We start from the raw sequence: 13,394 nt of genomic DNA on the forward strand, positions 1-13,394 counted from the left end.
TTGTAAAATGTTGAAATTTCGATTCATTAAAGAAATTGGTCCCATGTAAAAGTATGGACTTTTTTCAACCTTAACGTATGAACTTAAACCCAAGTTAGTATATGCTTACTTCTTTCCAATTCCAATTCAAATTGTAGCAAAAGAAATAAAAAAGTATCATTAGAGTATCACCAGGAGCGCACATTCTAGGTGACATGCCAAATGCCACTAAAATCAAATATAGTGTATTGTGCATCTATCTGGAAAGGATATTTTGTGCTATAACCAACACTGTGTCATTCAGCCAAATTGTCAAACCAGTCAATCAGCTGCAGGCAAATATTAAAATAAGTCACAAACGATATAGATTTATTGTGTGTTTTTTAGACTTAATCTGTTTTGCATGACCTAATTACAATACAATCTCCAACTATCATAAATTATTCTTCAGACTTCCATTATTTAAACTTTTTAATATCATCAAATTAAAAGCAATGTTTTAATGATTAATAATCCAGTTGATCATTAGATCATTAATATGTTTATGTCACATGTGTAATTATTTTGATAAATTTAGCTGTAAATATATTTGTAGAGGTTCTTTGGGTAGCAGTTAGAAGCAGTGAAATCCCCCGTCTTCTGGGTAAATACATTAGATAACAATCTCAGTTTGCCCTTCAGTCACGTTTGAAGATTTACGGTTGTAATGGTTATTGAATTAACATATTTTCTGTGCCTGAGACTTTTCCAGTGAGGGATGACCAGTGGAATGTTAACCACTGCAATATGATCCATCTATAGCCTATGACTTTGCACAACACTCACGATTTCATACGGACAGCAATGTATTTTTAACCCAGAGATAAATGCCGTGTGTTGGTGTGAAATAAATATATATCTTTCTCAATTGGGTTATTTTTCACGTGTGTTTGTTTGATGTCAGAGAATTGACAAATCTATTTATAGAATTGGTCACACTTGATAGATGACACACAGATGAGCAATAACAGGAAGTGCCAGATATCCAGACCAACAGCACCTCCCACAATCAGCGACAAATGAACACACACTGAGAGAAATATATCAGAGAAATAGAAAGAGAGAGAGTGAGAATGGAAAACAAAATGGATCACAGCATATTAAAGTCATCTTTCTTTTACCTTGTATTTCTCCCTCTCATCTTCAAAATAAATTGTGTCTTGTATAACAGGTGACATGTTAATGTGTTTTCGTGTGGTTTTTGGTGCAGGGCATGACAGGGCACAGTATGTCTCATGATTCAAGATTCAAGATTTTTATTCGTCACATACAAAATTATATATAGCATATATAACCAGCAGTGAAATGTGAGTCAGGTCCGCTCCATGGACAGTGCAATTATTAAAGAAAACAACACAGATGAAAATATACATAAATATAGCTATGTAAGAATGAGATAAAAGTAAACAATCAAAATATAAGAAAAAATATAAAAAAGAAGTATATTGTAGAATTAAATATAGAACGCAAAATAATGTGCATGAAAGTAAACTGTAGTCTTAAATATTAAGATATACTTGGATGTACAATGTGCATATGTGCATTTTACTGTAGTCTTAAATATTAAGATACACAGGAATGTACAAGAAGCAAATGTGCAAACAGGGTGACACTGTCAGTGTGTCTATGTGAGGTAGTGAATGATGAATATCTTACTGATAAAGTGAACATTAAGTGGAGGCATGAAGATGTTAAGAGGCTGGTTTAGAGTTTAGGAGCCTGATGGCCTGGGGGAAGAAACTCCTCCTGAGTCTCTCGGTTTTTGCCATCAGGCTACGGTAGCGCTTACCAGATGGCAGCAAAGTGAAAAGATGGTTACTGGGGTGGGTGGAGTCTTTGATGATTTTAGCAGCTCTACTTCTGCTGCGTTTGAGGTAGATGTCCTGCAGAGAGGGGAGAGCAGACCCTGAAATGCGCTCAGCTAAGCGCACAACTCTCTGCAGGGCTTTGCAGTCTTGACTGGAGCTGTTCCCATACCACACTGAGATGCACTGAGTCAATACACTTTCTATAGCCCCAGAATAGAAAGTTTTCAGGATTGCTGGTGAGACCCTGAATTTCCTCAGCTGTCGCAGATGGTACAGTCTTTGCCTGGCTTTATTAACCTGTGTTTGAATGTGAGTAGTCCAAGTCAGGTCCTCTGAGATGTTTACACCAAGGTACTTTAAGCTGCTCACCCTCTCCACAGGGGTCCCGCTGATCATAAGAGGAGTATAGGGCTGCTGCTGTCTCTTCCTGAAGTCCACAATCAGCTCTTTAGTTTTGCTCACATTCAGAGAGAGACAGTTGTCCTGGCACCATGATGTTATAGTCATTATAGTTTGTACCATCAGAATGGACGAGTCCACTGTCTGTCTGCTCAGCAGCCTTGAAAATGACACACAGGATACCAGCAGTAACTGTAATGCATCACTGATGAGCTTCTTACATAATCCCGCTGATAAAAAAAAAAAAAAAAAAACACTCCCACTTGCTAGATATTGCCCTGCCAGAGCTAAAAATGATTTTGCTGGCTCGCTCTTCCCGGAGGAGCTGTGTTTGTTTGTGTGTTTGTGTGAATGAATTAGAAAAACTACACGTCACATGACAAATGTCTTTTGTCTGTTTCTGTCCTTATTTCAGGAGGACTGAGTGGAAAATTATAGCTGACCACTGATAACAGGCTTATTGGTCAAGTGGAAAGAATGTCCTGTGGAAAGGATTTTCATCACTCTTCCTAATTATACACACATATTTAAATGTACCGAGAGAGAGCTCATTAAAGCTCTCATTATGGTGTTCTGTGTGAAAACCACAAAATTACACCTCATTACTTTCTTTGGCCAGCACGGACAGCATGAAAAACACTGTCCTCATTCACACTGAACACAACACTGCTTTGAAGAAACCCATCTGAAATCCCCCTTCACACTGGGAGGAGTTCTTCCCAAAGAAACAACACATGAAATATAGATAGAGGCAAACGCTGCCCTAGAAAATCTTTCTTTCTGATGCTGAGCTGAGTGAAATTTTGCTCTCAGACAAAAGGAGAGAAAAGGCTCCCGCATTGAGCAACCTATACTGCTTTTTATAATCTTTTGTGTTTCTCCCCTCTGCGTGGTCTGTTTAACATTGCTGAATTACTGTGGTATCAGAAACAGAGGAAGAGGAGCAGAACATCTTGAACACACACAAACACTCTTAACTCACTACCATGTGCAGTGAGATTTAATGAAAATCTGGCATTCAAAATCTGATTTAAACCTTGAATTAATAAGAAATGTTTTAAAAAATTGTAATGAAATGTTTTCTGTATCTGTGTGTTCCTCACAGACTCCATCAGTCTATTGGTGGTGGGGATCTTTTTCTGGGATTCAGTAACATTACCTGACAATTTTTATGAGTCATTGAAACATTAATTAATCCGATTCATTCAAAGCCAGTTAGTGTGCCAAAGAATAATATGTTGAACTGCAGTTATTAATAGTCAATGTCTAACCTGAGGAAAAATGTTTCATTCTATTGATAGTGATATATTTAATTTTTGACAGGAATGAAAATGAGACTGTGAGGGATAGAAATACAGTGCGTCCAATGGATTGTACTGCTGACAAAACATCTTTTGTTTATATATAGACACACACACACACAGTATATATTACACAGTGGAGTTCAAAATTAGAGAACAATCTATGAATATTTGATTTTTCTGTTAATCTTAATTGCTCAAAATTTGAAGGTATATTAGCTGTAGGTATATACCACTGTTCTGGTAACGTGTTTGACAAAATAACCAAGGCATTTCAACAACAACCTAGTTTTTGTGGAAGACACAGTGATCAGAATTAGAGAACATTAACGACTGTAGCACAAAAGATGATTACAACTAACATTTTTGAGAGTTACAGCTGTCAGAAATGAGTAGGACGTGTAGAGGCCCTTGACATCTGCTGCCCTAAGATAGCACTAGTTTCTCACACTGTGCTCTCCTTCCACTCTCTTCCATAGTTAGTTTTCCCAGTTGGGCACCTAAAAAAGAATGTTTCTCATCACACCCAAATAAATTAAACTCGACAGCTGTTGTACCTTTATTTCTGAGAGTGTATGACAGACTCACAACCCCGTCCATCAATTAACAAATCCACCATTAAGGCATTTTAACTTTAACCCATTGCTTCCAGCCAAAATACCCACCGGTGAGCAAATGATGTATTATTAAATATCTTCAAATTTCTTGAATCTTAAAATGGCCTAGGAGTGAGAATTTTTTAATTTCGGGCTTAACTATAACTTTAATAACATGTCCATCACACAAACATGCATGGACATAATCTTGATTCCCAACATGATTGCACGTCCATTCAGATGATAATGAACTCTGATTAAAAAAAAAAAAAAAAAAAAATTAAATCAGGTGCGCACCCCTTTTCTTCTTTTCAAATGTACAGAAAGAGGTGCTGATTAATGAGAATGTGTTCTCCATTCATCCAATTACCATGACCAATTCAACCATAAAACCTGTGAATGAAGGTTGCTACTAGTTTTACAAATCACAGCTTGAAGTGACCGGGTCATGTGTGTGTGTGTGTGTGTGTGTGTGTGTGTGTGTGTGTGTGTGTGTGTGTGTGTGTGTGTGTGTGTGTGTGTGTGTGTGTGTGCATGTGTTGCATTCAATCTGCCCTCTGAGCCTCTCCTGGGTTAGACTGATCCATGTTGCCACGGTGACGAGAAGGCTGAGTGATCGAGATCCTTTCTGCATTCATCACGAGGGCTGGTTGGTAATTTAGAGAGGAGTGACTGCTGAACAATATCATGGTTTAGAAACATTAGTTCAGATCATCTCCGTAACAATCGACTCAACAATGTTAACAGTAACAATTCAACAGTCAATTTTAGCAGAGTAGAGAGATCAATAACTGGGACAAAGAGACAGAGATAAGAGGATAACAGGATATGAGGAAAGTAGCAGAACTAATGAAGAGGGGGAAAAAAACTGAAACAGATTGATCTTCAAGAAAACAAACTGATGCAGAGACAAACACAGAGGAAGCAAGTAGAGAATTAGCTGCTTAGGACACTCACTGTGACTGGATTTGTCTTCCGGCTCTATAAGCTTCTCTACTTTAAAACAAAAAAATAAATAAATTATATACGTATATATAAAATTAAAAGAAGAGCTCTTCTTGCTCTTCTGTTTGACTGATGAAAATGTAACATCCACTGTTTACAAGTTCCACTCATAAATAATTGTTGTGCGATGAGATTTCATGTGAACTTTTCCCTACGAACACATTCTCAAATATGTTTAGAAACTTCAAATAGCTTTAGGCATGTGAAAAAAAAAGATCTCAAATCCATTTCCATTGTAAGTGTCATGCTGCTGTGACTTTACGAATCACACTGCAACATCTGTTTCAGGTAGCATCACAAAAGGAAAGGTTTGCTCTAGCAACTTGTTCAGGGATATCAAGCTATTGTAACGTATATTTCTGCAATATGTTTCTTGCATTAGCCTACTCCTCTGCTCAGGTCTGTCCATTACAGAATTACATTCATAATAACAAACCAGGCCAGCTCACATAATCTAAAAGTCTATGACTTTCAGTTCACTTTCTTGAAATCTTTGAAATGCATATAGCATATGCTCAATACACCCTTTAAAACTATTGATACTAAAGTAGCAAATAGCAAAATAATCTGAAATTGCCTCTTTGATGTAGCTATATACTAAACCTACACTATAATCTCAGCTAGAAAGAAGTACTGGGAGGAGGATGAAGGAAAACACTTTTTATTAAAATGAAAAAGACTTTATGTATGTATGTACACTAGCAGTCAAAAGATCAAGAGAACAGTAAGGTTTTTAATGTTTCTTTAAAGGGGTCATCGGATGCTACATGCACTGTTACATGTTGTTTGAACTGAAAAGTGTTAGCAGTAACACCATAATGATAAAAATCCACCCAGAACTTTTTATTTAATCTACTAAAATCTTTTTCCCTTTCTCAAATCAAGCCGGTCTTTGAGACGTCACAATGACAGGCCCCTCCCACAATAGTTTGATTGACAGTAGTGAGCTGACTTCAGTCCACCATTGTTTCACCGCTGGAGCAGATGTAGACAAGAATGACTCCTAAGCGACTGAGATGTTCTGTTGTTAGATGTAATAAAGAATATAGCAGTCGTCAATTACTCCTGACATCTGAGCAGCAGAATGAGCCCTTGATCTACCTAAATGCATCTATGTTCACGTAAATCATTTGTGATCCATCTTCAGCTACAGAAGTGAGTGTAAGGTTTTTTAATGAATCTTTGCAAATTGCCTTTCCTAATAATGTGCTAATTAGCAAGTTTCACGATGAATGCGGCTAAAATAAACAGTCCTTCAAAGAGCAGCTTGAAAGAGATGGGCGGGGTCAGCAGAGCTCATTAACATTTAAAGGAAAAAAAGAAAAAATGTGTTTTCTACACTACCATTGAGACATTTTAATAAAGCTGTTACAGACTTTTTATCAATACTCTAAAGAATCATATCAGCTTGTGGAAAATGGGCATCCGATGACCCCTTTAAAGAAGTCTCTTCTGCTCACCAAGACTTCATTTATTTGACCCAAAATACAGCAAAAGCAGTAATATTGTGAAATATTTTTACTATTTTAAAATAACTGCTTTATATTTGAATATATTTTTAAATGTAATTTACTCCAGTGAATACTCCAAAGCTGAATTTTTAGCATCATTACTGTCAGCATGATCCTTCAGAAATTATTCAAATATTCTGATTTGCTGAACACTATTATTATTATGTTGAAAAAAGCAGAATTAGAATTTGTATTTTATTTTTTATTTTTTTGAAGTATAGAAAGTTATACTGACTTCATGCTTTTGAATGGATGTGTTAAAAAAGCTTTTTATATCAAATGAATGCTGATCTTTGAATCTTTCTATTTATCAAAGAATCCTGAAAAGAAATGTACACAACTGTTTTAAATATTGATGATGATGATGATGATGATGATGATAATAATAATAATCAAGTCAAGTCAAGTCACCTTTATTTATATAGCACTTTAAACATAATACATTGCGTCAAAGCAACTGAACAACATTCATTAGGAAAACAGTGTCAATAATGCAAAATGATAGTTAAAGACAGTTCATCATTGAATTCAGTGATGTCATCTCTGTTCAGTTAATAGTGTCTGTGCATTTATTTGCAAGGTACAAGGTCTTTACAGGGGATCTGTATCTGGGCCTCTAGTTGTCCTGGTCTCCGCTGTCTTTCAGGGCAGTAGAGGCCCTTTCTAGGTGCTGATCCACCATCTGGTCTGAATACGTACTGGATCCGGGTGACTGCAGTGACCCTCTGATCTGGATACAGACTGGATCTGTTGGCTATGGTGATCTCGGAATAAGAGATAAACAGACTAATATTAGCGTAGATGCCATTCTTCTAATGATGTAGCACGTACATAGGGTGTTATGGGAAGTGTTTCCGGTTCCGGTTTACCTAATTAATGCAGCCTAAAAATCCTTTACCGGATTTGGATATTAAAAGCATATTAGTATGTTATGTGTAAGCCAGGTTAAAGAGATGGGTCTTTAATCTAGATTTAAACTGCAAGAGTGTGTCTGCCTCCCGAACAATGTTAGGTAGGTTATTCCAGAGTTTAGGTGCCAATTAGGAAAATGATCTGCTGCCCGCAGTTGATTTTGATATTCTAAGTATTATCAAATTGCCTGAGTTTTGAGAGCGTAGCAGACGTAGAGGATTATAATGTAAAAGGAGCTCATTCAAATACTGAGGTGCAAAACCATTCAGGGCTTTATAAGTTATAAGCAATATTTTAAAATCTATACGATGTTTGACAGGGAGCCAGTGCAGTGTTGACAGGACCGGGCTAATATGGTCATACTTCCTGGTTCTAGTAAGAACTCTTGATGCTGCATTTTGGACTAGCTGTAGTTTGTTTACTAAGCGTGCAGAACAACCACCTACTAAAGCATTACAATAATCTAACCTTGAGATCATAAATGCATGGATTAACATTTCTGCATTTGACATTGACAGCATAGGCCGTAATTTAGATATATTTTTGAGATGGAAAAGTGCAGTTTTACAAATCCTAGAAACGTGGCTTTCTAAGGAAAGATTGCGATCAAATAGCACACCTAGGTTCCTAACTGATGACGAAGAATTGACAGAGCAACCATCAAGTCTTAGACAGTGTTCTAGGTTATTACAAGCAGAGTTTTTAGGTCCTATAATTAACACCTCTGTTTTTTCAGAATTTAGCAGTAAGAAATTACTCGTCATCCAGTTTTTTATATCGACTATGCAATCCATTATTTTTTCAAATAATAATAAAAGATGTTCAGATCATCAAATCAGGATATCAGAATCATTTCTGAAGAATCAAGTGACACCGAAGACTGGAGTTATGATGCTTTGTTCAAAGAAATAAATTACATTTTAAAATATATTCATATAGAAAGCAGTAATTTAAAATAGGCCTAGCAAAAATACTTCACAATATTAGCTAATGCGTTTGGAGTATTTTGGATCAAATAAATGCAAGCTTGGTGAGCAGCAGAGAATTCTTAAAAAAAATAAAGTAAATAAAAAAATTAAATGTTTCCATTCAAAAACTTTTGTGTATCTATTTATTTATAAGAGCTTTCTGCTCTAATGGCATTGCAAAAATGTATGTAGTTCAGTTTCTGATAGGCTCTAATGGCATTGAAAATTTATTGTGCTGTTATATTGTGCATTTCTAATTAAATAAATGTTATGCAATTTATAACTTGTAGAACTGAAACATGCAGAATGATAAAGCTGTCATTTAAGTGTTACGATATGTCTCACATTTGTACTCACTGTGGGCAAACTCTACATCAGAATGTGTGGTGGTGTTTTATACTCTCAAGTATACTTATACCCATTGTTTTTGTCAAAACGTTCACAAAGCGTGTCCTGGCTGAGCTCCTCTAGAAACTGAAGGCGAGTCAAACAGAAATGTGTCTCTAGCGCCACCTTGTGCTAGAATGATTGTTTTGAAAGCCTGTTTAAATGTTAAAAGATTAAAACCTTGAATTTAATTTAAAATTAAATATTAAAATATAGCTCAGTAAAATACATTTAAAGATATTAAATAAGGGTTCTCCTAGTTCACGTTTCTCCTAGTTCTCCTAGTAACGTTTATTTAAAAAAAAAACATAAACGGCAAGTCAAGGAGCATCTATATACCTGTATATACGACACTTGTTAGAAAACCTCTGCTAAAAGCCTTTATAATACACCCATGAAACATTTTATTTAACATACATTTCGAACAAATATGATTTTCATCTTTCTTTGTTAAGGGTGAGTGTAGCGGTAGCTGTTTCTAGAGGGAACCGTTTCTCTGTAACAGTCCGGTACCTGACTTCCGCTCATGCTTCCGCTCATGCTTCCGTTTGCTGGAGAACGATGATTTTCCCGGAGTTTTGGCTGGATACACAAGACCGTCGTCGAGTGGCCAATGCGCAGAGGAAATATAGCCCTGAGTGGATTGAAAGTGTTTATGCTCATGCTTATGTTTTCATATTCAACCAGTCACCTACTAGATGACCGCTGTTTTTTTTAGCAAATCTGTATCCATGAAGAAGCTTTAAAGATACACAGCATAAAAAATATTTGCTGGTGATCTACTGAATAGGACATTGCGCTTTATTCCATAATGTTTTATTTCACTTACGAAAGATGTTGAATGCATTGGACAATGATACTCAGCTTCGAATATATTTGGTCATCATGTGCATCTGTCCCATAATACTTTATAGTTTACTAACTGCACATTGCTTTATAAACTTACAAACAGAATTAAATTCTTACATTTACAATATTGTACAAAAAAATAGTGCATTTAACAATTAAGAACTGCATTAATTCGTGTTGCATCTAACCATGAGATTCACAGTAAAAGTAATGACTGTAGTTACAACCATTGTTGTTATTACTGAAAAACCATAATAAATTAAAACAGACTTTCCTTCAAACAGAAAGAAATAAGATATATAGAAATAAATCTTTCTGATGTATCTGAGAAAAACAAATAGAAAGAAAAATTAAGTTAATCTAAAAATGAAAACCGCCCAATGACAATCATTCATCAAGAATTAGTGGAGTTTGTTTTGTAAGTGCTGTACATTTATATCTGCATTTAATAATAAAAAAAGGTCAAATTTTGATCACTAAATTGTCTAAGCTACAGTTTTCAAGATGAAAGTTTGGGAGTACCACCTTGTTTAACTGCGGTGTGTTTTTATCTAGTGGCTTCAGGCATTGAGAGGGACTCCATCCACAGCGTGCTGAGATCAGTACCACGAGGGCTGACCCTGGGTCCTTCTCTGGCAGAGGATGGACAGCTGGGTCTGTGGTGTGTTGGACGAGTGCTAGAGAAAGGCACTCTGCTAGGTCTGGAGGAGCCTGACAAAATAAACAGGAAGGACAAAGCTGAGGTATGCATAGTGTGTTTCAAATTTCATTTTGCATCGTACAGCTGAGACAAAGCCTTGTTTAGTACAACTACAGCAAATGTGTTAAAACACAATAGCGGCCTTCACATTTACTTCTCACCTAATAATACTGCAAGTACGCTATACTTTCAATAGCATTGTCATAGTGTGTTTAGTTGAATAAGAACCCCAAGTAAGAAGTAAATGCATGTTCTTATTATCCAGGGGATTCAACAAACATGCCAAAATGTGTTAAAAAATGAAATCTCAGATGATCTCTTCTGGATGAGGTAAATTTACCCAGAAATCTTGAACTATTATATTTAGTAGAGCTTTTAAGTTACCTATCAAGACACCACAGAATGAGACTTGTTTAATTGCCTTCACAGGTTTGCCTGCAGTGCTCCAAGTTAGGAAGAGAGCAATGTCAGTGTGCTTGAGGTGGATGGAAAGTTAGGCCTTAGGGTCTGTCGAGACATTCAACCGGGGACAGAACTGCTCCTCTGGAAAGAACAAGAACAAGAAGCCCCTCTTGAAAAAGAAGTAATGCAACTAAAAGCCTGTGAAATTAGTAGCACTCCGAACAGAGAACAAGAAGGTGCTTTAGAGGCCATCACATTAGATCACCTCTCCGGCTGTGCAGGTGAGTTTATACTTAATATATACTTAATATCTGCACTGTGTAAGAGGTCCATGATGTGATGTTGTTCTTCTTAAAATGTGGAAACTTTTTATATTTTAACAGATCCTGTTCAAAGTGCCTCCCAAGAGGATACAAATGCTTCAATCAAGGGGGAAAATTTCGTGCGGGAGTCTAGAGCATGTGATTCCAGTTTCCTGGCGCAGAATGGGGTAGATGAGGCCCATGGGGAGGGTGAAGGTCAGCAAAGTGATGAACATCCTGCTAGAGATAAGCTCCAGAGCATCAGTGATAGTACATCGCAAGCACAGAGTTCAGCAGAACATCTGAAGCCAGAGAGAAGCCTGAGAGCCAGCTCTCCCTTGCTGCTAAACCTCGAAAAGTGCACTCGTCAGCCATCCGTATCTACAGACGACAAGATCCAAAAAACAGGTCAGACTTCAGCAGCAAGAACAAGCCCTCAGATAACAAAAATGACACAATGCAAAAGTTGTATACTAATGAGGATACCAGCACAGAGCAAAATGAGCATGATATTCTTCATTTTGTTATCCGAGAGAGGAAGTACAAATGCGAGGAGTGTGACAAGAGCTTCTTCCAGCTGTGCCATCTGATGAAACACAAATTCACACATCAGAATCAGAAGCCTTACGTGTGCACAGAGTGTGGGAAAACATACAGTTCGCAGGAGAGCTTCCAAGCCCACTTACTGATGCATCGCGGTCAGAGGCCCTTTCAGTGCCAGCACTGTGACAAAAGCTACGGCTTGAAACGGGACCTCAAGGAGCACCAGGTTCTTCACTCAGGCGAGAAACCGTTCGTCTGTGACATCTGTGGAAAAGATTTCGCTCGCCGGCCCTTGCTTCGTGTCCACAGGGAAGTCCACCGGCCGAAAGAGCCGGACTACCAGGCTCCCAAAGTCAAGTGTCCAGAGTGCAATAAAGAACTGGCCAATTCTTTTTCTTTGAGGAACCACATGCGCCTGCACACCGGAGAACGGCCGTACGTCTGCCGGCACTGCAACAAGAGCTTTCGCCAACGTGGCAATCTGCTGGGACACATGCGCACCCACACGGTGGAGAAACCCTACCAGTGTGACCATTGCGAGTTGCGTTTTTCCCAAGTGCCTGAACTGCGCCGGCATCTGATTTCACACACGGGTGAGGTGTATTTGTGTCCTGTGTGTGGTAAGGCTCTATGGGACCCGCACACATTGCGGGCCCATGAACGACTGCATACGGGAGACAGGCCCTATAAATGCGAACAATGTGGGAAAGGGTACACGATGGCAACCAAGCTACGGCGACACATGAAGTCTCACCTAGAGGAGAAGCCACATGTTTGCCAGGTGTGCGGAGCCAAATACACAATGATGCAGAGTCTGCAGCGGCATCTGCAGTCTCACAAACATCACTCAGACTCGGTTCATGCATTGCCGACACGAGCTCGACCCAAAAGCTCGGGCCAGAAAGCAGAGGATGAGCAGGGGGTAGGACTGAATGCAGTAGTTTGGAGGAGGGACAGGCTGTGGCATATGTCCAAGCCTCAGAAGATTTCACTGTGGTGTCTCACCCAGAAGGGGTCATTTTGGACTCTGGAGTATACTACCGTGGCACAATTGTTTTGGAAAAAGGAGTGGAGAAGGGATTTGAACGCATTGAGCTCAGTGAGGATATGATTGAGATTATCGTCTCAGATGAAAATACCAAGTGTATAGTAGTGCAAGAACAGCCTTCTAAGTGTATAGAGCTTCAGAAACAGGAAGCAAATGCTAAATGCCTAGTTGTGCAGGAAAATGATGCCAGCAGTGGCTGTATTATAGTTCCAGAGCAGGATGCTAACAGTTGTTTGGTCATTTTACAAGGTCCGGATGGTTTAAGTTCAGTGGCACATACTGTAGAAATAGAGACAGGACCGTGACACTTAAGTTTTTCCATTACAAATATATATCATGTCTCACACCTTTGTGAAATAAATGTTTAAGTCTTGCTGTTCTTTGACTTTTTTTAGGGGGGTTTAGGGCACATATCAGTAAACACTGACTGCTGTGTTCAGTGGACCTTGTTTCATCACTGTTTATACAGACATCGTACAAGTACATCAGCAAACACAGCTGTGTTGGCAAATGAGTTAATACAAGAGGATATTTTATGATATATCTATTGCGTTGACGTTAAAATTATCACGTCATTTATGCATTAAGAGTAAAATTGAAATGCCACGTTTGTACTTTTATACATCAAGAACATGCTGATTACTG

General features: G+C 38.0%; 1 protein-coding gene across 1 annotated transcript; it reads left to right on the forward strand.

The window, feature by feature from the left end:
• Positions 1 to 9,434: 9,434 nt before the first annotated feature.
• znf408 (zinc finger protein 408) lies at positions 9,435 to 13,097 on the forward strand. Its single transcript, XM_059532629.1, has 5 exons — positions 9,435 to 9,543; positions 10,310 to 10,497; positions 10,720 to 10,784; positions 10,884 to 11,137; positions 11,240 to 13,097. The coding sequence occupies exon 5, from the start codon at positions 11,616 to 11,618 to the stop codon at positions 12,810 to 12,812; it is 1,197 nt and encodes a 398-aa protein (XP_059388612.1). The 5' UTR covers positions 9,435 to 9,543; positions 10,310 to 10,497; positions 10,720 to 10,784; positions 10,884 to 11,137; positions 11,240 to 11,615; the 3' UTR covers positions 12,813 to 13,097.
• Positions 13,098 to 13,394: the final 297 nt, after the last annotated feature.

Source organism: Carassius carassius, chromosome 3 (assembly GCF_963082965.1).
Source record: "Carassius carassius chromosome 3, fCarCar2.1, whole genome shotgun sequence".
Lineage (NCBI taxonomy): Eukaryota > Metazoa > Chordata > Actinopteri > Cypriniformes > Cyprinidae > Carassius > Carassius carassius.